General features: G+C 42.4%; 1 protein-coding gene across 1 annotated transcript; it reads right to left on the reverse strand.

Annotated features, from left to right (window-relative positions):
• Positions 1 to 1,240: 1,240 nt before the first annotated feature.
• Positions 1,241 to 5,547, reverse strand: LOC121593639 (uncharacterized protein K02A2.6-like). Its single transcript, XM_041916196.1, has one exon. The coding sequence runs from the start codon at positions 5,331 to 5,333 to the stop codon at positions 2,676 to 2,678; it is 2,658 nt and encodes an 885-aa protein (XP_041772130.1). The 5' UTR covers positions 5,334 to 5,547; the 3' UTR covers positions 1,241 to 2,675.
• Between the last annotated feature and the right edge of the window lie 16,877 nt (positions 5,548 to 22,424).

A 22,424-nucleotide genomic window follows, 5' to 3' on the forward strand; every position in this document is an offset into this window, starting at 1 on the left:
GAAATTAGCATTGAGTGATTTACGGAGTCAAAGGCAGCACTGAAGTCGGTGTAGATTACGTCTACCTGTTTACCATTGTCCATTGCAGGATAGCAGGTGCTCAATAAAGAGAGAAGGTTTGTTTCAATTGAGCGGTTGGGTAGAAAGCCGTGCTGATCATTGGAGATTATATTTTTAAAACCACTTGATAGGTGTTTCGAAATGGTGATCTCAAAAATTTTGCTGACTGCACATAACATATAAATACCACGGTAATTACATATGTCATTTCTATTTCCATTTTTGTAAACCGGGAACATGAATGAAGATTTCCAAGCTTGAGGGAAGCGTTTCTGCTGCAAAGACTTGTTGAACAATGTGGTCAAGACAGGAGTTAAAGCATCTCTGCAGCGTTTGAAAATAGCACTGGGTATAGCGTCAGGCCCAGTAGCGTATGAAAGCTTCAACTCGTTGATAGCCGAGGCAATGTCAGCTTCAGACAGAACAGGAAGAGGAATGTCGGCAGCATCAGGTATATGGTTGGACGTAACAGCATTAGTGACTGGTGGCGAGTTACTCACGTATGTTGATGAAAAGTAATCAGCAAATGCTTGACTGATTTCAACATTACCGGTGTACGATCTTCCGTTCAGAAGCATCATTGATGGAAGTCTGTTACTATCTCGTTTTTGTCGAGCAAAACTAAAAAACGTTCTTGGATCCCTTTTAAATCGGTTTTCTATTTTTCTTACGTAGTTGGCGTAGGCTCGGCGATTAAATGTCTGGTACAGACGGGCAGCTTTAATAAATATTCTTCTGCTGACCTCGTTCTTATGTTGACGGAACATTTTATGGAGTCTTTTTTTCTGTTTTCTCAAGACTTTTAACCGTGAGTTAGACCAGGGTGGCTTGGTTGGGGTCTGATAACGAGGGACAAACTGATCGTAAAAGCTTGTGATTTTGTTTGTGATATGTCGCAGGGAATATATCTTGAGAAAAACACAACTGCTTTATTCCTTAGTTCAGAATGGAATCGTCTTTATTCACTCAATGTGTACTCTGATCGAGTCTTGCAATGTTACTGCGTTATGCGTGTTACCATGCAATATCTCCCCCCTTAATTCACCAATACGGTTCAAACCTGGCTGGTGGCCTACGAATTCTTCGAGGTCTTTCCGCTTTCACGGGTTGAGCAGAAGATGCAGGCATTGGTGGAGTGGCTTGAGTAGTAACTGTGGACGATGATGTTTGCCAATTTTCTCCTTCAATTTCTTCAGCGGACTCTTCATCAGCTGAATAGTAATGTTCTTGTTCAGTCATTTCAATTGAGTTTTCAACTGCCTGTGGAGTTCCCAATTCAAATTCGTCAAAGAAAATAGTTAACAAATTTCCAGTGTCGTGACAATTTCTATTTCCACACGATGTTTCCTCCTGTAGACGCTTCTTCAGTTGATTTGCATGTGAGCGAATAATTCGCTGGTTGTCTTCCAAAAACACGTTGTAATTCACTCTACCGACTCGTTCGACTATTGATGCCGGTTTCCACTCCCAGGAATTATTGCGGTGGACTTGGGCATAAACCGCTTCTCCAGGATCGAAGAATTTTCTACCAGCTTCTGGCTTTTCATTTCGTGACCGTGAAACTGGAGGTAGTAATAATGACTGAACTGTTCGAATAGGCCGCTGAAACATCAATTCAGCTGGAGACTTATCTGGTGTAGGTGTGGTTCGATAAACTTGCAAAAAAGTCTGCAAAGCTTCATCTAAAGTCTCTCCTCCTGCTCGAATTTTTCGCAATGTACGCTTTAGTGTGTCCACGAAACGTTCTGCCAAACCGTTTGACTGCGGATGGTATGGTGCAGTACGGATGTGACAAATACCCAATTGTTTGCAAAATGCTTGGAATTCAAAGCTGGTGAACTGGGTACCATTATCAGAGACTATAGTTTCTGGAACACCAAACGTTGCGAATGATTGCGTTAAAAACTTGATAGTTGTCTTTGCTGTTGTAGTTTTGGTTGCATATACTTCTGGCCATTTTGTGTATGGATCAACTACAACCAAAAAATACACGCCATCTACAGGACCGGCATAGTCCACGTGTACCCGTAACCATGGCTTTTCCGGCACAGGCCAAGATTCAGGTGTTTCTTTGATTGGTGCTTTGCCAGCAGTGCAACATGAAGTACAACGCCGGACAAAGTTTTCGATATCGACATCCATTCCCGGCCAGAAAACGAAACTTCGAGAAATGGATTTCATTCGCACCATTCCAGGATGACCGCGATGGAATTGTTGAAGTACCTTTTTCCTGTAAATGTTTGGAACAACAACTCTGTTGTGAAACAAGATACATCCATCTACATGCGTTAACGATTCTTTTCGTGTGTAATACGAACGAATGTCTTGATTTTTGATTGACGACGCTTCGTTCGGCCAGCCTTCCCGGATGAATTTCAAAACAGCTTGCAGTGTTTCATCCAATCTTGTTGCTTTTTGAATGTCAGCAAATGATACTGGTACTTGTTTCAATGATTCGTGCATGACGTTTTGAATATCCTCTTCAAGTGAAATCGAAGCTATAACGTAATCTTCCTCTGGTTGCTTGCAACGGTCGATTAGCCTTGATAGCATGTCAGCGCACCCAAACTCGGTGGTTGAAACATATTCGATGGTAAAATCGTAGTTTAATAACATCAATGCCCACCGTTGGAGTCGGTTTGCTGTGTGCAAAGGAATTCCTTTTTTGAACCAAATATGGATAGTAAAGGCTTATGATCGGTTAAAAGAGTAAATTTCCGACCAAGTAAGTACTTATGAAATTTGGTTACCCCATAAGTAAGAGCCAGAGCTTCTTTTTCCGGTTGTCCGTAGCCTTGTTCTGCAGACGTTAATGTTCTTGAAGCATGTTGAATGGCTTTCAAATATCCGTTCGGAAATTTATGAAAAATGACTGCGCCAACGCCGGTGCTAGACGCATCTGCTGCAACGATGATAGGAAGATTCGGATCATAATGTGTCAACAGTAAGTCAGATTGCAGTACTTTCTTGAATTTTTCGAACGATGTCTGACAATCCGAATTCCACTTCCACTTCGTATCCTTCTTTAGCAATTGATCTAACGGGTGTCTGAGTTCATGCATGTTTCTCACAAATCGGCCGTAGAAATTCACAGCTCCTAAGAACGATCTTAATTCGGAAATGTTCGTTGGTGCTGGAATAGATGCGATGGTTTTCAGCTTCTCTGGGTCAGGACGTATGCCGTTGCGATCTACCACATGCCCCAAATAGACAATTTCAGTTTGATAGAAATGACATTTTTCCAGCTTGACGTGGAAGCCATATTCTTTTAAACGCTGAAGAAATGTGTCTAATGATTGCTTGTGTGCCTCCCAAGTTTTACCGAAAATTATAGCATCATCTAGAAATGTTCTAACGCCAGGAATGTCAGCAATCATACCGTCAACTAGTCTTTGAAAAGCTCCAGGTGCTGATTTGACTCCCGGTGCGAGACGGTTGAACTGAAAAAGACCTCTATGTGTGTTGATCGTAAGAAGGTGTTTAGATTCGTCTTCTACTTCTACTTGTAGGTATGCATCGGACAAATCGACTATGCTGAATACAACACTTCCGTTCAACTGTGCAAAAATTTCTTCAGGAGTAGGTAGAGGATAATGATTTGACTCTAAAGCTTCGTTAAGCCCCGTCGAATAATCCGCACAAATTCGAACTTTACCATTAGGCTTGCGAATGGCTACTATCGGAGCAGCCCACTCCGAAAAGTCTATTGGTGTGATGATGCCTAGTGATTGTAGTCTTGATAGTTCCGCATCCACAAGAGCGATAGTATTGAATGGTACTGGTCGTTTTGGACAGAAAACTGGTTTTACATTGGGCTTCAGAAACAGTTTCACCTTCGTTTTTGTGCAATGTCCAAGCGAATCATCGAAAACTGTTGGATATTTCGATTGAAGCTGTACTATTCGATCCTTTGGACATGCTGATGAAACTTTCTTACACAGTACATCGAAGGGAATTGCCCATAGATTAAACCTATCTATCCAATCTATACCTATAACATTTAGGACTGGTGATGATGTAACAAAACAAACACATTTCTCTGTAATCGCATTAAGGATAACCTCGCATTCGAATTCACCGATAAGCTTGAGTTGTTCTCCCGATGCATTCGATGCTTCAATGGATGCTTGAGAAAGTTTCGGTTGACCCAAATGTTGCCATGTTGTTTTAGAAATAACTGTTATGTCACTTGCGGTGTCCAGTTGGAGTGATGTAGTTATGCCATTGATTATGATAGAGATAAATTTCCTTTTAGCAGTGTTTTTCGTGACATGATTAACGAAAATTCCCTGAGATTTCTTTTGATTTTGATTTTGATTCTTCTCACTCTTTTGATATGTGTTGTTGTTTGAAGATTTTGATCTCATGGCTTTACAGTAACCTTCCTTGTGGCCTACATTTTTGCACACTTTGCAGAGATGATCTGTAAAATTGCAATCCCGTACAAAATGCATTTTTCCACATTGCCAACAAGGAGTACGAGGGACAGTATTCGAATCTGATTTCGGTTGACGCTGATCTTTTGAATTGTCGAATCGGGAAGGCTGTGGCAAACGATACGGTTTCTTCTCTGAAACTGCATGCACGGAATGCTTCGATCTTGATTGATTTTCGATCATCGTTGTATCCGCTTTCAGATTGATAAGCCGTTGAAATTCTGCCATTAGTGTTTGAATGTTCACTTTAGCCTCCGGCGTCGCGTTTTCTATTCGAGATAGCAGTCTTGCTCTGATATCCGAGAATTCCGGAGCTTGCAGTCCGCAAATGAAAATTAGACATTTGAAATCGTCTAATTTCAAATTCTCGAACTCAGAATCCTCGCATGCCTTATTCACTCTTCCGCCGTAAGTGATGATATCTTCTAATGCAGATTTCACTATCTGCAAGCACTGGTACCTTTTGTGGAACACCGAATATTGCTTTCCGAAGATTTTTTTGAGAATATTGACGGTTTCTTCAAACGAATTTTCATGCGGTTGCTTCGGAAGAATGTAATTCACATACCGGCTGTGAGCGGACGTTTCCAGCTTCCTCAGCAAAAGTCGCACTTTCGCCTCGTCATTCAAACTGCTGGCATCGTTTTGAAAAAGGTCTTTGAAACGTACATACCATTTTTCAAAAGTGATGTTGTTTTCTTCATCGAAACGAAACTCCTCGATGGTTTTCGATAAAGATTCAAGGATTTCGTCAGGACTTCTAGTTTTAAAAGCAGCCATCTGTTGAAGAAGTTGAGCCATTTGGTTGATAACGGTTTCAAGGTTTTCATTGTTCATCCTTGACGCTAATTCTCGTTAGCTTCAGAATCTCGTGAGCTTCGGGTTCCGGGTTCAGTAATAATCCTCGTCGCCAAAATGATATGTCGCAGGGAATATATCTTGAGAAAAACACAACTGCTTTATTCCTTAGTTCAGAATGGAATCGTCTTTATTCACTCAATGTGTACTCTGATCGAGTCTTGCAATGTTACTGCGTTATGCGTGTTACTATGCAATAGTTTGTAAACAACAAAATGTTTTGGTTGAGATCCGGGTCTCTGGTGATATGGCTCCAGTCAACGTTGGTAAGAGCCGATGAGAGACCTATAAAATTCGTCTTTCGGAAATTCCGACTCTGGATATTTGATGTATGTTGTGGTGTTGTAGTGTGGATTGATTCAGAAAATATGCGGAGAGCAATCACCGGGTGGTAAGAGTCTGGTTGAATCCAAGGGTCAAGAACGAGCTCCAACTTTAATAAGTGGTAAGGAATCCCATCATCAGCCAAAATAAGGTCCAGTATAGAACCATGAGGATTCATGTAGCAGTTTAGTTGGGACAGTCCTGCATAGTTGAGTTCATCGAGGAGAACTGAACAGGAAGGATTAATCCGGGATTCCGATGTATTTAAAACTGCAACATTTTCGTTTGATGTGCTCCATACGAGCTGAGACTGATTGAAATCCCCCATAAGGATCATTGTATCATCAGTATGTTTATCCCGCACACACCGAAGAGTGGAGCATAAAGCATTTATTGTGTGGGTGTCGTTGCAACGATCCGGTGCAAGGTAGATAGCACCAACTATAAGAGAATTCGTAGGGGTTCTCAGTTGAATCCACAAACTCTCAGTTATGTTTGAGAGAGGAGTGCAAGGACTAGAGGCAATTTTTTTTTAACTGCAATAAGAACTCCCCCTCCTCTTGTCTTTGTACTATTAGTAGTGGAACGATCGGTACGGTAAACTGTGAAGCGGTTATCGTCAAAAAGCATCGTCGAGGAAATAGCATCGTCGAGCCATGTTTCAGTTAAAACTATAACGTCATATTCTGATTCATAACTTGCTGCATATAAATCAGCTGTTTTAGTGCGTAGCCCACGCACATTTTGATAATATATCGAAAGTTCACTCAAGGGAGGCTGTGAGTGTGTGATCGTTGCGAGAGTGTCGGAGAGCGAAACAGTATGATGTTCAGTGTTCGGGTTGTTCTCTTCGGGTGTGAGAGTGTTCGGGACGATCTGTGATCTCATTATCATATTGGTGAGTTGTATAGGGTATGTGGTGTAAAAAAATCGTTGTTTTTTTTTATTGCGGAACTCAAATTCGGCGTATACGAAACCGCGGGGACAAGTTGCAGGTGAAAGTGCTTTATTCTTAAGTGCATTTGGGAGACTGACCTTGAAGGAGATGAATCGAAGCGTTGCAGGATCACGATCACGAGGAAGTATTTTTTTTACCGTACAATTTTTATTTTCAAGGCGATTGGTAATAAAAGTTGTCATATCTTCTTCAGTAACGTGCGGTGCGATGTGAGTGACAAACATCCATACTCGTGGCTCAACATTTGGAACGAAGCCTTCAAACGATGAACTTGCATCAGTTGCTGCACCGGTAAGCAATGCGTTTCTATGATTAAAGGAATGATTAGCCGAAGCTGCACTGTCAACACCGATTCTTCGTTGTGTTTGTTCGCGTGGTGAAGTAGATGAAAGAGTGTGAGTGATATTGCGTGTATGAGAACATCCAGGCAGCATTTCCGAAGAGCTCGTGGTGTTGTGAATAGTTTTGACTGGATGGACAGGCGTAGTGTTCAGTGTAGTAGTGGAAGCCAATCTTTCGTTGAACTGTGTAGTATTAGTGGCATGGTTCCTAGTGAGTGTGAGAGGATATTCGGAATAGTTTGTGCGTATTCGTAGATCAATCTCTGCAATCATTTCTCTCTTCAACTCATTTATTAGGTGAGATATTTCGTTCTTCATCTCACTAATCGTTTCGATGAGGCGGGGTGCCTTCTCACCAAGAACCAAGCCATTATCGGAGTTGTTGTTGGTGCACATATTGCAAATCCAAACAATATTATTGCTATGAGAAACACTTTTTATGCTCGATTTTGGCATTTTCAGACACTTTGGATGGAAAGCCTGTTTGCACGAAGAGATATTCAAGTTACCGCCACATATGATAACTGCTTCCTCGGTGTCCAGTGAGCAAATCCGGCAGTGAGTCATGGTGAATTGACGAGCAATAGCACGACGCAGAGCACGACGAAAACAGGAAATTATACCCGAAACAGACCGATTTTAATGCCACTAATCAAGTGTTACAGCATACTACTGCAGTTAATTCTCTACTTTCAGAGTCTTCAAACTAGTGATACTACAAGCGCGATCACAATAACGCAAAAATTATCTGATTTGTACGGAGCAAACTTAAACACGACCGTTCACCGCAAACGTCAATTTTGATCCAAACGTCAATTTTTGATGTTTATATTTGATCTACGGCTTCTCGGGACTCTATGCTTGAAATCAATGCGGAATTCGGCGGCAAAATCTCATCTGATAATATCATCACCGGACACGTGTTAGTTTTTTCAACGGATTTGACAGTGCATGTTACTTCGGTAACAATTTCTTTCCGGGTGTTTTAAATAAGAAGGTGATCTTTATCGTTTGATTCAAATTCTGTATTTTTAACTTGTCCGGTCACACTCGTATTTGCTACTGGTAATAGTTTCGCGCCGTTTCCTGTCTATGCCCTTATGCTCGACCTTTACGGGGTGTATGACCGGAGGCTGGATCTCGTCTCCTCATCTCTTTCGCAATTTATATGTTTGTCTCTTTCAGTTGACAACAACCTTTACGCCACCTAGCGGCACCTTTTCTTACTTGGTTTATCCAAATATCTTGACCGCTAGGTGACAGCAGTTGTGTTGTTTACATTTTTCACGCAGCCAACACAGTCAACACAAAAACGTGCTAACATTTCTGTTTCTATAGAGGCAAGTTTTACCACTGCTCGTTTCAATAGTTTGCCAGACGCTGTCCTTACTACTGCTTGTCTCACTCGTCCGTCCCGCCCAGTTATTGTTTCTTCTACAATTGCTCTCACCCAATCCTTTCTACTTCCTTCCGTAATAAATACCAAGTTTCCGACCCTGATTGGTATGTTGTCATCTCGCCACTTTTTCCTGAGATTGAGGTTAGGAAAATATTCCTTCAACCATCGGTCCCACATTTCGCTAGATCAGCGGTCGGCAAAGTCCGGCCCGCGGGCCAAATACGGCCCGTCGCAACATTCAATTCGGCCCGCGAAAGGTTTTGACTGATTTTGAAAGATGGGAAGAAACTATTCGTATACAAATTACTGAATATCTTTTAGAATAACATTTTATATCATCGTACATTTTCAACTTTAATTAAAGTACTTTGGAATGACGGATCGATCTCCCGGCCCAGATTACTCAGTAATGTAGCCACTTGTACCTCTGTCTTCATTTTTAGCTTCTTTTGGAACCTAAAAAAATGAACCTGGGCTCTCTTGTGATGCTTTGATTGTTGCCTAATAGTACCAAGATGAAGGTGACAAAAACGCAGACACGTTCTTATGCGACGACAGACTTGTGTACGCATTTAATTTAATTTAATCTTTCATTTAAGACGCTACGAGGCGTCATTCGTTGATCGCGCACGCTTCTACGTTGGTTGGTTCACTTTTGTGGTCATCATGGTAAGAGTTCGACTGATAGAGGTGTCAAGGTGAGGGTACTGATAGAGGTTGTTTGTTGTCTCATGGGATAATACTATTCAAAGTGCAATTAACGTTTTGTTAGAGCGGGTGAAGATAATCCCATGAAAAACCTATGCATTTGTCAATTTGTCAATGCAACCGTTATATAATTTTAACATTGTTTCAACACGACAATAAGACTTTCGGAATGAAGGAAATCGCACACGAAATTTTATATTGATGTGATATACTACTGCCTGGTTGCAATTAATTTATTTAAAGTTTTGCATGCGACTTGCATTTGATGGGAGATCATTAGACTTTCACCAACGCAAAACATGCAATACAAAAATTTTAATATTGTGAAACAGCTCCATACATTTTCACGCGATAATTTTTTTATTTTGTTTTATTCTTTTTTCTTAATTTGACAAAAATCAGTTGGTTTCCCTTTAAAATATTTTGGGGATATTTTCGATTGTATTTGAAAGCAAAAAAATATTTTAAAATCCCTGTTGTTTTAATGAGAACGACGATTACACACTGTTGCTGTTTACGAGTACAACAATTATCAAAGTGCTTCTTACATAAGGAATCAGGTATCAATTGATCTGACATGGCATTACTTACCCATAAAGCATTTTTAAAATTACTGAGTCTATTTTTACTCCGATAAATTTTAGATAAATTAATTTTGAACCATACTTGGATGATATAATTACAGAAAAACAACAATAATATCTCAAATGTTTTTAAAACATAAAAATGTAATAATTTAAGCGCAATAATAAAAAACCGCATTCACCTGGCCCGCGGCACTCGATCATTTATTAAAGTTGGCCCATTGCCTCAAAAGTTTGCCGACCGCTGCGCTAGATAGTTTCCGGCTTCTTTTGTAGCTGTTTTGGAGTGTATCAGCCAGATCTGGGCAGGTTGCTAATGTTGATTTGGAGCCGGACGAATCTCCTAAAAGGAAATGGTTTAGTGTCAGTGCTTCTGCATCAGTGGTATTGTGTGGCATATAGAAAAGTGGTCGGGAGTTAATGAGGCATTCCGCATCAATCAAGGCAGTATTTAGAATTTCATCATTCAATTTTCGACCTTCAACAAATGCATTCTTGGACTCTTTCACGCTCCTTACCATCCTCTCCCATACTCCTCCCATATGTGGTGCTGACGGCGGATTAAAGTTTCAGTTTGTGCGTGAGTTTGTGAAGGTGTCTGCCAATTTTGAATTTAATGTTGTTATTTCTCTTTTTAGCTCGTTGCTTGCTCCAACAAAATTGTTTCCGATGTAGGAGAATATCTCTAAAGGCCAGCCCCTTCTCGACACAACGTTTGACGGTTGACGTTTGACGTAATAGTCGCATTCATATAGCGCTTCGTGTTTTTGTGAAAAATTCACGCTATTCATCATATAAGTTTTAGTTTTTGGGAATACCATTGCATCCATAAAAATCATCGCGGTATTGGAATAAAGTTCAACCGTTCCAACTCTCGATAATCTCGTGCTAATTTCGCTTTCCAACCTGGTCGCGCCTTCAACATTGCTGTCATCATAGCCAAGATACATCGTTCCCTAATAATGGCAAACATCTGCAACTCTTGCACCACGGAAATCACGGAAGCTTTCATTAGCTGTTGCTTATGCAACTCTCCATTCCATCGGCGCTGCTCTTCTATACCCGCAGACTTACTCCAGCGCATCTCTGAATACAAACAAATTCACTGGTGCTGCAGTGGCTGTAACAACGTTTTGTTGAATCCGCGCACCAAATTTGTTAAGAACGCAGCCATTCAATCTGGTTTCCAGACGGCTTTAACAACAGTTGCTGAGAGCATTAAATCCGTAATCGAACCACTAACAAACGAGATTAGAACTGGATTCGCACGTATGACTCAGCTCGATCATAATACGCCACGAAGTAGTCACCCACCCGCAAAAATACGCCGCACAAATCCATCGAAACGATTGTTTTCTGATGTCATCAACGACAACCGTTCAATGTTTACATTTCGTGCTACTTCCATCAACAACCTAAACAATAATTGCCAATTCAAAACTACACAGACTATCGATGAACCCAACCGTAATATTCGCCCACCACCCACAATTACTGGCACAAAAAAAGACACCGCATCATTCGCGATCAAAATAGTTCCTGCTCAATCTTCGGTGCAGAAATGTGCTTTGTACATTTCCCGACTTTCTCCGGATACCACCACTGACCAAATTGTTCAAATGGTCAAGCAAGCTTTATCCATCGAAGACGTCACAGCATATTGCCTTGTACGCCGGGGCACAAACACAGCAACACTCTCATTCCTATCATTCAAAGTGTTGGTGCCTGCTTCTATAAGAGAATGTGCACTCTCCCCGGACACCTGGCCAATTGGTCTATCGGTGCGTGAATTTGTTGATTACCGATTGCAACAACCAACTGAAAATTTTCGTCTACACCCACCTATGGGACTTTCATCCCCTACAACCTTTTCTGCGACACAAAATACGCAATCACCGCAATCGCCGAACCGAACAATCCTGTCGGCACACACTCCACGAGCCTCACCCACACCGCAAACGAACTAATTAGTGCTTGTAGTGCACATTCTGCTCCACCGAATCCTGCACTAATCTCTAACGTCACGCACACACACACGCATATTTATCAAACAAGGACGGCACTTGAACGCAAGAACACGGAATCCGGCTCACCTTTCATTAAAAGTGATTGCTCTCACCTGAATATTACTCCTCCATCAACGAATGAATGCGCTCACGTTCTTACCCAAATTCACCCAAATGATCACGAATCCATAACAAATTATGAGCAGAACGATCAAAATGATGCCGATCCAACACTCACACAAATACGTGGCGCTAATGTCAAACCAGCAGGGTTTGCCTCCACTATTTTTCAAAATTTTTAGCCGGTCTCATGGTACAGTCGTCAACTCGTACGACTTAACAACATGCCCGTCATGGGTTCAAGCCCCAAATAGACCGTGCCGCCATACGTAGGACTGACTATCCTGCTATGGGGGGAAATCAATAAGTCACTGAAAGCCAACCCCACAAGTGGGTTGGCAGGCCTTGACCGGCATCGGTTGTTGAGCCAAACAAGAAGAAGAAGATTTTTCGACAAAATTATTCTTGCATATCTGAGCTTTCCGTGTATTACCAAAACACCCGAGGTCTACGGACAAAACTCTCGAGTTTCTTCAGTGCATCTTCAAGCTGTTCTTTTGATATCATCGCGATCACAGAAACCTGGCTCAAGGATGACATTGCCTCGTCTGCACTCTTCGATGACCGATTTGATGTTTTCCGAATGGACCGCAACTCCTCAAATAGCCAGAAAACCCGAGGGGGAGGGGTACTGATTGCGGCTAAAACCGTGCATCGTCCCTCAGTAATCACTGTTGCGAGCTCATCAACCGAAAGTATTTGGATCCGCATGCGTGTTGGCACCTCATTCGTAATAATCGGTACCGTTTACGTTCCACCGATTCTTAGTGATAATACCGAATATGTTGCCGCTTACTGTTCATCACTTATGGAAATTTCTGAGAAATATCCACAAGACTCGATCCTTGTGTTGGGAGATTTCAATCAACCAGGCTTTTCTTGGCTATGTGACACTTACGGTTCTCTACATGTCAACATTCCGAGATCCCGTGTATCCCCAGCCTGCTCCCAATTGCTTGATACTCTCAGCTTTGTGGGACTATCTCAGGTCAATAATAATGTAAACAATCATGGGTCTTTACTTGATCTTATATTCGTAAGCCCGCGTATAATTGAGAATGGTATGAGAATTGTCCGTTCCATAGATTGTTTAACTGAGGAAGACCGATATCATCCGAGCTTGCTGGTCAATATTACACTTCCATCAACAACCCAGACTGCTACGGAAGTCACTGGATCGAACAGCTTGAGACATCTCGTTTTTAGAAAAGCTGATTTCCCAAAAATGATTGGCGCTTTTGCCAATACTGACTGGTCATTCCTTAATTATGATAGCAATCCCACCTTATCAATCGATTCGGCAATCGACTCCTTTCAAATTAAGGTTGGTCTAGTCCTTCACAAATGCTGCCCTACTTTACAAGAGCGCGCAGCTTCCGGTCCCCCGTGGGGCAATAGAGAGTTAAAAAGACTTAAATCTGCGAAAAATAGAGCTTTACGTCGTCTCGTAAAGTCTAATCTCCACTGCGACAGACTATTGTTTAACACTGTTAGTGGCAACTATAGAAGATTCAATAGGCATCTGTATAGAATCTATATCAACTAACTTCAACGAAGTATATCCATCGATCCGACTAAAATATTTTCTTTCGTTAACCGTAAGAGGAAAAATGCAAAAATCCCGTCAGTAATGTCACTAGACACCGAGAAAGCCTCAAGTGAACTTGAAATCAGTCAGCTCTTTGCCAAAAAATTTGGTTCAGTTTTCGACCTTCAAGCTTCGTCACCAATTAATATTGCAACTGCCCTGCAGCACACACCCGCGGATGTTCTAGATATGTCCATAAATGATATTGTCATCACAAATGAATCGGTAGAAAATGCAATCAAACAAATTAAACCTTCATTTATCCCGGGTCCGGACGAAATTCCAGCAATAGTCTTACAGAAGTGCTCAACTTATCTTTCAGAGCCACTGGTTCATCTGTTTAAGCTTTCTCTGCACAGTTCTACATATCCGACTATGTGGAAGTCTTCGTGGATGACACCCGTTCATAAAAAAGGTCCGAGACATGTTATATCTAATTATCGTGGCGTAACTTCCCTATGTGGATCAGCAAAAATACTCGAAATTCTTGTCCAGGAAGCGTTAGTCAGGGGTAGCTTGAATTATATCAGTCCAAGCCAGCACGGATTTGTTCCCAAACGATCGGTATCGACCAATCTCGTTCAATTCGTGTCTGAATGCCTTACGGCAATGGACGGCAAGTCAAAGGTCGATGCAATTTATACTGATTTCATGTCAGCATTTGATCGGATTAACCATCACATACTCCTTGCGAAACTGAGCCGGCTTGGCTTTCATAATAATCTAGTCATATGGTTAAAATCATACTTAAACCAAAGATCATACTGTGTTAAAATCAATAAGTGCTTGTCCAACGTGTTCGTTAGTTCGTCCGGTGTACCACAGGGAAGTAACATTGGCCCAGTTTTGTTTATCCTATTTATTAATGATGTTGTATTTGCACTCCCAAACCAATGTTTGCTTATGTATGCGGACGATATCAAGATTTATGCGACCATTATAAATAATTCGGACAGCTCGGCACTCCAGCACAGCCTAGACGAATTTAGCAATTCATGCTTTGCGAACTCGCTATCCTTGTGTGTCAATAAGTGTTGCGTGATTAGTTTTACTCGTAAAAAAGACCCTATCAAGCGAGACTATAATCTTGACTCGTGTATAATCCCACGTAACATAGAAATTAAGGACCTTGGTACAATTCTTGACTCATCACTCTCCTTCCGTCAACAATATTCGTACGTCATCGACAAAGCATATCGGCAGCTTGGTTCCATTCATCGTCTGACATCTGATTTTAATGACCCTTTCCGTTTAAAACAACTGCTCGTCGCCTTAGTTCGGTCCGTACTTGAATTTAATGTTGTAACATGGTCTCCGCACACTAACAACCGGTCCGCACGAATTGAACGCATTCAGAAAATCACAAAAATCAGAAAAAAATCACAAAAATAGCTATAAGAACCTTACGGTGGAACATGGACCAGCCTCTAACCTATCAAACTAGACGGCTTCTTCTAGGATTGCAGTCCTTAGAGAGACGTAGGGAGGCAGCACAAGCAGTTTTTGTAGCAAAATTAATAAAAGGCGAAATTGATGCTCCTGAGCTTCTTCTTAAAATCAATTTGTACGCCCCTGATCACGCACTACGTCCTCGAAATTTTCTGATCAAAATAGACCGGACCCGTACTTACAGAAGAGCTCATGATCCAATTATTTCAATGTGTAAAGCTTTCAATAAGTTCTACTGCTTTTTTGACTTCAACATTACAGTTGCCACGTTTAAATGTTCATGTCTGTTTTCAAATATATAGCAAGTAAGGTTATTTTAAGTATTACTTTATTTTAATATTGCAAAGGCCCCTGCGCGCGCCACGCAATTATCTTCAATAAATAAATAAACCTTCTGACAGCCATTATGCATGAATCAGTGGAAAGGCTGAATGCAACCTCTAAATGAATCGCTATCGTTACAAGACATGTAAACACAGCAACATATCGTTTTTCGGTTCTTCTTGCGTTGACGACATCTAGCGGACCTAAGTAATCCACTCCAACATAGCTGAAAGGACGAGCATATGATTGCAACCTCGCGTTAGGTAGAGGTGCCATTCGGGGATTATGTGGTTTGCATTTTTTTTACCTTGCAATACTGACAGTCTCTCGCCCTTTTTCCAACCAAAACTCTCAGCTAATGTACATAGTATCTTTGCCGAATCTCGTTAACTACAGTCTCATGGTTTGCATGCCCTAGTCTGCCATTCGATGCATTTCATCGACGATAAGATTTGTCACTGGGTGTTCTTTAGGCAGGATGATAGGATATTGAGCATCGTAAGTGATATGATCAGCGTTTGCAGTACGGCCATCGATTCGTAAAATGCCATGTTCGTCTATAGTTGGCGTCAGCTGGTATAATTTGCTATTGTGCTCCAAATTTTGTTCATGTGTTTCATTTGCCATAATCTTTAGCTCTCTCGGAAAGTTTTCTTGTTGCGCCACTTTTATAAGAGTCTGTTCGGCCTTTTGATACACGGAACTTTGAAAGGGCATTTGTTTGGTGGTTTGTGAACTCTTTATCATTTTTGCTTGACGTGGGTATTAACGTTTCTAGTGGTAGTTTTAAAATTTTCCTGCTACAGTTACTTATGAATTGATATACGGTTGCTATAGTGCGTACCAACACCGTCCATTTCGAGAACCTTTCTATATCTATTAAGGTATTATTTGCAACTTCGCTATGCACATTAAGTGCTCTGCGTTGTTCGTTTGTCTTCGCTATTTCCTTCTTTTCTGGCCAACTGTCTGGCGGGAGATATAGGAATGAAGGACCGTTGTACCACTTACTGTCCTTGACTAGAAGGGTATCTTTGCTCCATTTGGTTAAGCAGTCCACTGGATTTTTTTTGAGGGAACGTATTTCCACATGTGAGGCTCTGTTAGTGAGAGAATTTCACCTATCCTGCACGCTACAAATTGTTTGAATTCTCTAGTTGCTGATGCGATCCAGGAGAGCACGACTTCGGAATCAGTATGGAGGAATTTCTTACTTATGGGAAGAGTATGGATCTCACTCACAGTACTCATTAATCTCGCGCCCATCAATGCTCCTTGCAGTTCCATTTGCGGGATCGTTAAATGTTTTAAGGGAGCTTCTTTGCTTCGAGCCATCACCATCGAGCAGTGTACGCCGTGTTCATCTTCTACCCGGAAATAAGCTACACAGCCGTACCCGAGTTCACTTGCATCAGTAAAAACATGTAGCTGTAGCGATTTGTATGCTTAATAAGCTGTATTTCCAAAATAACACCTCGGTATTTCTATTTTGTAGATCAGAGGAATTAGGTCTACCCATCTTTGCCATTTTAAAAATTCGGCATCAGCCATTTCTTTCCATTTTCATTTCTTCATCCCAACCTAGTTTTGCACGCCAGAGGTCTTGCATGATCATACGACCATGTATTAGGATGGGAGCGAGTAGTCCCAATGGATCAAAAAGACTCATTATTATTCTCAGAGCAGTGCGTTTAGTAGGTCTTTTCTTTTCCTCGAGGTATGGCAATAGGTCGTCCCTCCAAGTTGCAGTAAACTTAAACGTGTCTCTTACTGGATCCCAGGCCATTCCTAACACTCGTTGTTGTTTTTCTACGTCTTCGTATTTGATTGTTACGAATTGGTTTGAGGTATCTTCGAGACTATTTAATACAGTTTGGCTGTTACTGACCCAATTTTGCATATTGAATCCGCCCTTAGAATGAATTAATTTTACTTCTTGTGCTCGTTTAATTAGCCGATCTCATGGTACAGTCGTCAACTCGTACGACTTAACAACATGCCCGTCATGGGTTCAAGCCCCAAATAGACCGTGCCGCCATACGTAGGACTGACTATCCTGCTATGGGGGGAAATCAATAAGTCACTGAAAGCCAACCCCACAAGTGTGTTGGCAGGCCTTGACCGGCATCGGTTGTTGAGCCAAAAAAGAAAGAAAAAAAAGCTCGTTTAATCGCCTCTTCTTCTGTATCGCAGCTATCAAAATAATCATCCATGTATGTTTTCCCTTTTATGGCTGCAGCCGACTCAGGGAACTCAGTTGCATTTTCTTGCGCATTTCTATGCATGACATACTGTGCGGAGCAGGGTGAGCAAGATGCGCCGAAGGTCGCGATATCCATCATGTATATTGAAGGTCAGACCGAAACAGGAACCTTTGTGCGTGCTTGTCCTCTTCACGAATTTTTATCTGGTGGAACATTTTTTCGATGTCCCCGCCAATGGCCACTCGTCATTCTCTAAATTGGCTTAAGACACTCGGGAGCGTTACTAGTAGGTCTGGTCCTTTAAGTAGAAATGAGTTTAACGATACTCCGTTTACTTACGCCGCTGCATCCCAAACTAAACGTTTTTTGTTGGGTTTACGCGGGTGTCCTACGACGTTCAATGGTAGATACCATACCCGGGAGGGGTTTGCTCCATGCATTTCCTGCTTTGTTGCCTTATGTGCGAATCCCATGTCTAGATATTGCTGAATTTGTTGGTAAACGTTCTGTCGCAGTTCTGGATCATTTGACAGCTTTCTTTCGAGACTTTGCAAGCGCTTTACAGCCATTGGGTAACTGTCAAGGAACACCACTTCATCTGTGTTCCATAATGGCCCTGTTACGAACCTCTCATCTTGACGTTTAGTGGTAGTCTCAAGCAAATGTCTGGCCCTAGCTATCTCACTTTTTTCAGGCAACGCGTTAAATTTAACACCAACCTCTTCTAACGTGAAATAATCACGGAGCAGCGTGTTCAGGTCTCCGTCGCTGTCTTTAGTGTCGCGTTGCACCGCATTGTCGGGTTGTACCGGACTAATATGCTGCATCAAGACGCCGCTCGTCGTGTTGTTGTACGGTCCGTACACAGCCCATCCGAGAGGGCTCCTCACAGCGACCGGCTCGCCAGCCTGCCCCGTCCGGGTTTCCAGTGGTGTAAGCAGCTCCATATGTTGCAGCCCGATCAATAACTTTGGCTCAGCTTTCAGAAACGATGGGATCGGCAGCTTCTGAAAGTGAGAAAAGTTATTTGTTAGAATTTTGCGGTTGAGTTCTTGCTTCGGTAGACTTAGCTTTTCGACCGTACGAGCGCCGGAAAGCTCGTAACGTCTATCGTCGCCTCGCGCTGAAATCTGCACGTTTACTCGCTGTGATGCATTTTCCTTTCTCGTCACATCAAATGTCCAGCTTAGTTCCAATGGCTCTGATCTTCCGCTTACGCCAAGGGTGTTGGCAAGACTGGTTTCCATCAAGGTTAAGGATGAACCTTCATCCAGGAAAGCCAGAGTCTCTACACTTTTCGGTCCATGATGCACAACGACTTGTACGATTCGGAACAGCACACCAGCCTTTGTTGTACCGTTATGGGCCAGTAGTTCTGCACAATGTGTCGCTGACGGCAAATGTAGCAATGCTTTATGGCGAGCCTCGCACCCGTTTATCTCGCATCGAAATCGCGATAAGCAACGTCGTAGCCCATGTTGATTAAGGCACAGCTTGCATAATCCATGCCGATCTACTACATCCAAACGATTCTGCACATTCATTTTTCGGAACTCTTGACAGTTCCTCACACGATGACCTGTATCGCCACACGCAGGACATTTTCGTTCTTGCCAGGGGTAACGTCGTGGTTGCGCCAGGGTTCCCCTTTCAATAGCATCAGTGTGGTGGTGTGTTCGATAGCGAGGAGGAGAAGGGTTTGTGGGTTGTTGTGGAGTGTAATTGCACACTTCGCAGGCATGCTCCATCAATTCATCCATGAACTCACCAAATTGTTGCATGCTGATATGTGGAAGACCGCATTTGTAACGCGACCACTCCAGTCTCCTTGATGCTGGGAGTTTCTCTACTAGTTCTCCTAGTATTGCTGGGTTCTGTAGGTGGTCTTCTAAATCTCGCGAAAATACAAGTGTGAAAGAAAAAACTTTGTTACTTCGGTAACAATTTCTTTCCGGGTGTTTAAATAAGAAAGTGATCTTTAACGTTTGATTCAAATTCTGTATTTTTAACTTGTCCGGTCACACTCGTATTTGCTACTGGTAATAGTTTCGCGCCGTTTCCTGTCTATGCCCTAATGCTCGACCTATACGGGGTGTATGACCGGACGCTGGATCTCATCTCCTCATCTCTTTCGCAATTTATATGTTTGTCTCTTTCAGTTGACAACAACCTTTACGCCACCTAGCGGCACCTTTTCTTACTTGGTTTATCTAAATCTCTTGGCCGCTAGGTGACAGCAGTTGTGTTGTTTACATTTTTCACGCAGCCAACACAGTCAACACAAAAACGTGCTAACAAAGCACTTGTGGAACCGCTCGACGTTGGATGCAACGAGAAATCCCCTACAGATGCGCCTAATGTTGAAGCTACACCTGTCGACGTGGACGGATTTAAACACCTTAAATTCGTTCCACGAGGACCTTAAAATCGTTTAAACAACTTAAAATCGTGCCACGAGGAAGGCTAGCTGCCAGCGTGGCAATATCGGGTGAACTTTGCTCAGGTGCTTTGGACGAGTCGCGCCCGGCTGTACACAAATCGTCGTGGCGTCAGGAAGACTTTCTGCGAAAGAATATTCTACCATGTTTGACGATACTGCTGTGTATAATGCTGGCGACATCAACGGTTCAAGCCCTGTTGTAATTACACCCTCTACTTCACTAGTTGAGGTCAGATATTGTTCCGTAGTACCACTATTTGTTCTAGTCGCAAATGACGGTATCATAGACAAGCCCTGGTTCGATGTTAAAGGCTTTGAAGCCTGGGTAGTAGCATGCGTAGAAATCTGTTCCGACACGTTAAAAAGTCAAACTGCCTTACCGGGGCCACGTGTCAATTCTGCGGCCGATAGAATATGATTTTGAACTTTACTACACGAAGCAACACTCGAACTAGGCGCGGACGTATCTTATACGGGCAGCTCTGCAACCTGTTCCAACCGTGGTAGATCATTCATCATTTAGATCATTCTGCCGTTTTTGGCAGATGGAACCTGAGCGTTGCTTGCGTGGCAAGGATATCCAAGGCCGACATTAAATGGATTGTACTTTGCGCACCTTGATTACTCGTTACCATAAGGCGCGCGTGTTTAGCCGACGTCGACATCTGCAATTTGAAAAGGTACATTGAAATCCACTTCATCTTATGCTTCTTACTAATATTTGTTTTAACGTGTCACATAACTCACATTGTTCGTTTTTCTTCACAAGCTCGATACAATAATCGCTTAACTGGTCGAAACAAACAAACTGTAACGAATGCGGACTGAAATTTCGAACGAATACAAATCACGAAAGGTAACCACACTTTTGTTTTTCACATATTAACACATTAAATCACTTGCCTGTATTTTAATATAAACTATCAACTAGTTTTGTTTGTTTCAGGATCTTCTACGCACTAAACGATGTTGTCGGTAACGAAATGCAAACAAATGTGAAATGACAGCTGAAATAAATCAGCTTAATTGACAGCTGAAATAACAGCTGTTTTGTATCGCGAGAGCACCCCGTGTAATTTGAAGGCTGCGTGCGCTTACTCTTAGTTCGTTAACACTCTGGGCGCTGGCATTTTGCATCAGCTTTCTGCAGAGAAAACAGTACAAGATAAGAGAGCGATGAGAGCGTTTCATTGGCTTACGATCGTTCACTCTCTTTCCGATCCTCGCATACGATGCCGCTTCGGCAATATGCACTCTCTCTTTCTTCCCGCTGCAATGCGCTCTGCTGAGAGTTGCTGAGAGACCAATCACAGAGAAAAGGAGTGAACAAAGCTGTGATTCCAAAGCGAGCCACACAGCGCCCAGAGTGTTAAAAAACAACTGCCATTCGACTATGGCGGACAATACGAATTCGACCGAACCCCTTCTCCCTGTTTCTACATGCCCCTCGCCTGTAAATTTCGCTATCTTTGCCTGTCGGGATGCAAACAGTGTAAGCAGTGGAATCATTTCGACTGCGCTAACGTATCGTGGAGTGTTAAACACGAAAGGTTTATGGTTTATGGTGGTTTTATGAAAAGTGCGGATCAAAGGAGGGTCCCGAGGATTCTAAAATGAGCCGCGCATAAGGAAAGGGGGAAATGGCTTCCGGCAGTAAGCCTTAGGAAAGCAACAACTTGCATGCATCCAATTGAGAAGCCGGCCACTGTACCACCTGCCGCATTCACACCTCACCAACGTAAAACCCATACGTAAAGCGGGTCAAACGTCCAGCATAAGGCCATATGCTTCGTCGCTTCGAACGGCATTAGAAAAATTGGTGACAGAGCAAAATTAAACGGTGAATCGAACGGTGAATATTAGAAGAGCAGAAGATTATGGCTGCTAGACATTAAGAAATGTGGAGAAATGATCGAGAAAATGATCAAGTTGGCCACGCGTCACATGCTCGGCAGGAGGTAGTGAGTATGCGTCTTCTGTTTCGGAAGTCAGTGGTTAAGCAAAATCGATAGAATGGCTGCACAAGCAATGGTTTTTTTTCCCCGGACGTCAACTTTACCCTGCACCCGCGGGATAAAAGGATGCAAGAGTTGTCGCTAGCTGGCAACACTACGAAACTAACGGTGGACCAGATCGCAGCGAAGCAGACGTGACCTAAAAAACTGCCGACATTCTCAGACACACCAAGGGGCTTGCCAAAATTTTACATTAGCTAAGTGGAATCCATGCAGCCGTATGTGGGTTGTCCCACGTGGAAAATCTAGTCAGGCTGGAGGAATGTTTGACAGCGAGAGCGCGTGAGGTTGTCGAAGGCTAGTTTGAATTACCTCAATCTGTACTGTTAATCATAAAAACGCTACAACGATTATTCGGCAAGCCACCGTTTGTAACCAAGGACATGTTAGCGAAAATTCACCAAGTGCCAACACCAGAGCCGAAACGATTGGATAAGTTAAATTCTTTCGGCTTAGCGATACAACACTTGTGTATTAAACTGAGCTCACCAGATAGAAAACTATTGGCACGATATCGACCTCGTGTGGATTAGCCACGCGAGTGTGGATAACAATAACGAGCTGTCAAGGACAGCTCGAATAATGTAGTAGAAAAACACCAGATGGCGCT

This window comes from Anopheles merus, chromosome 2L (assembly GCF_017562075.2).
Source record: "Anopheles merus strain MAF chromosome 2L, AmerM5.1, whole genome shotgun sequence".
Lineage (NCBI taxonomy): Eukaryota > Metazoa > Arthropoda > Insecta > Diptera > Culicidae > Anopheles > Anopheles merus.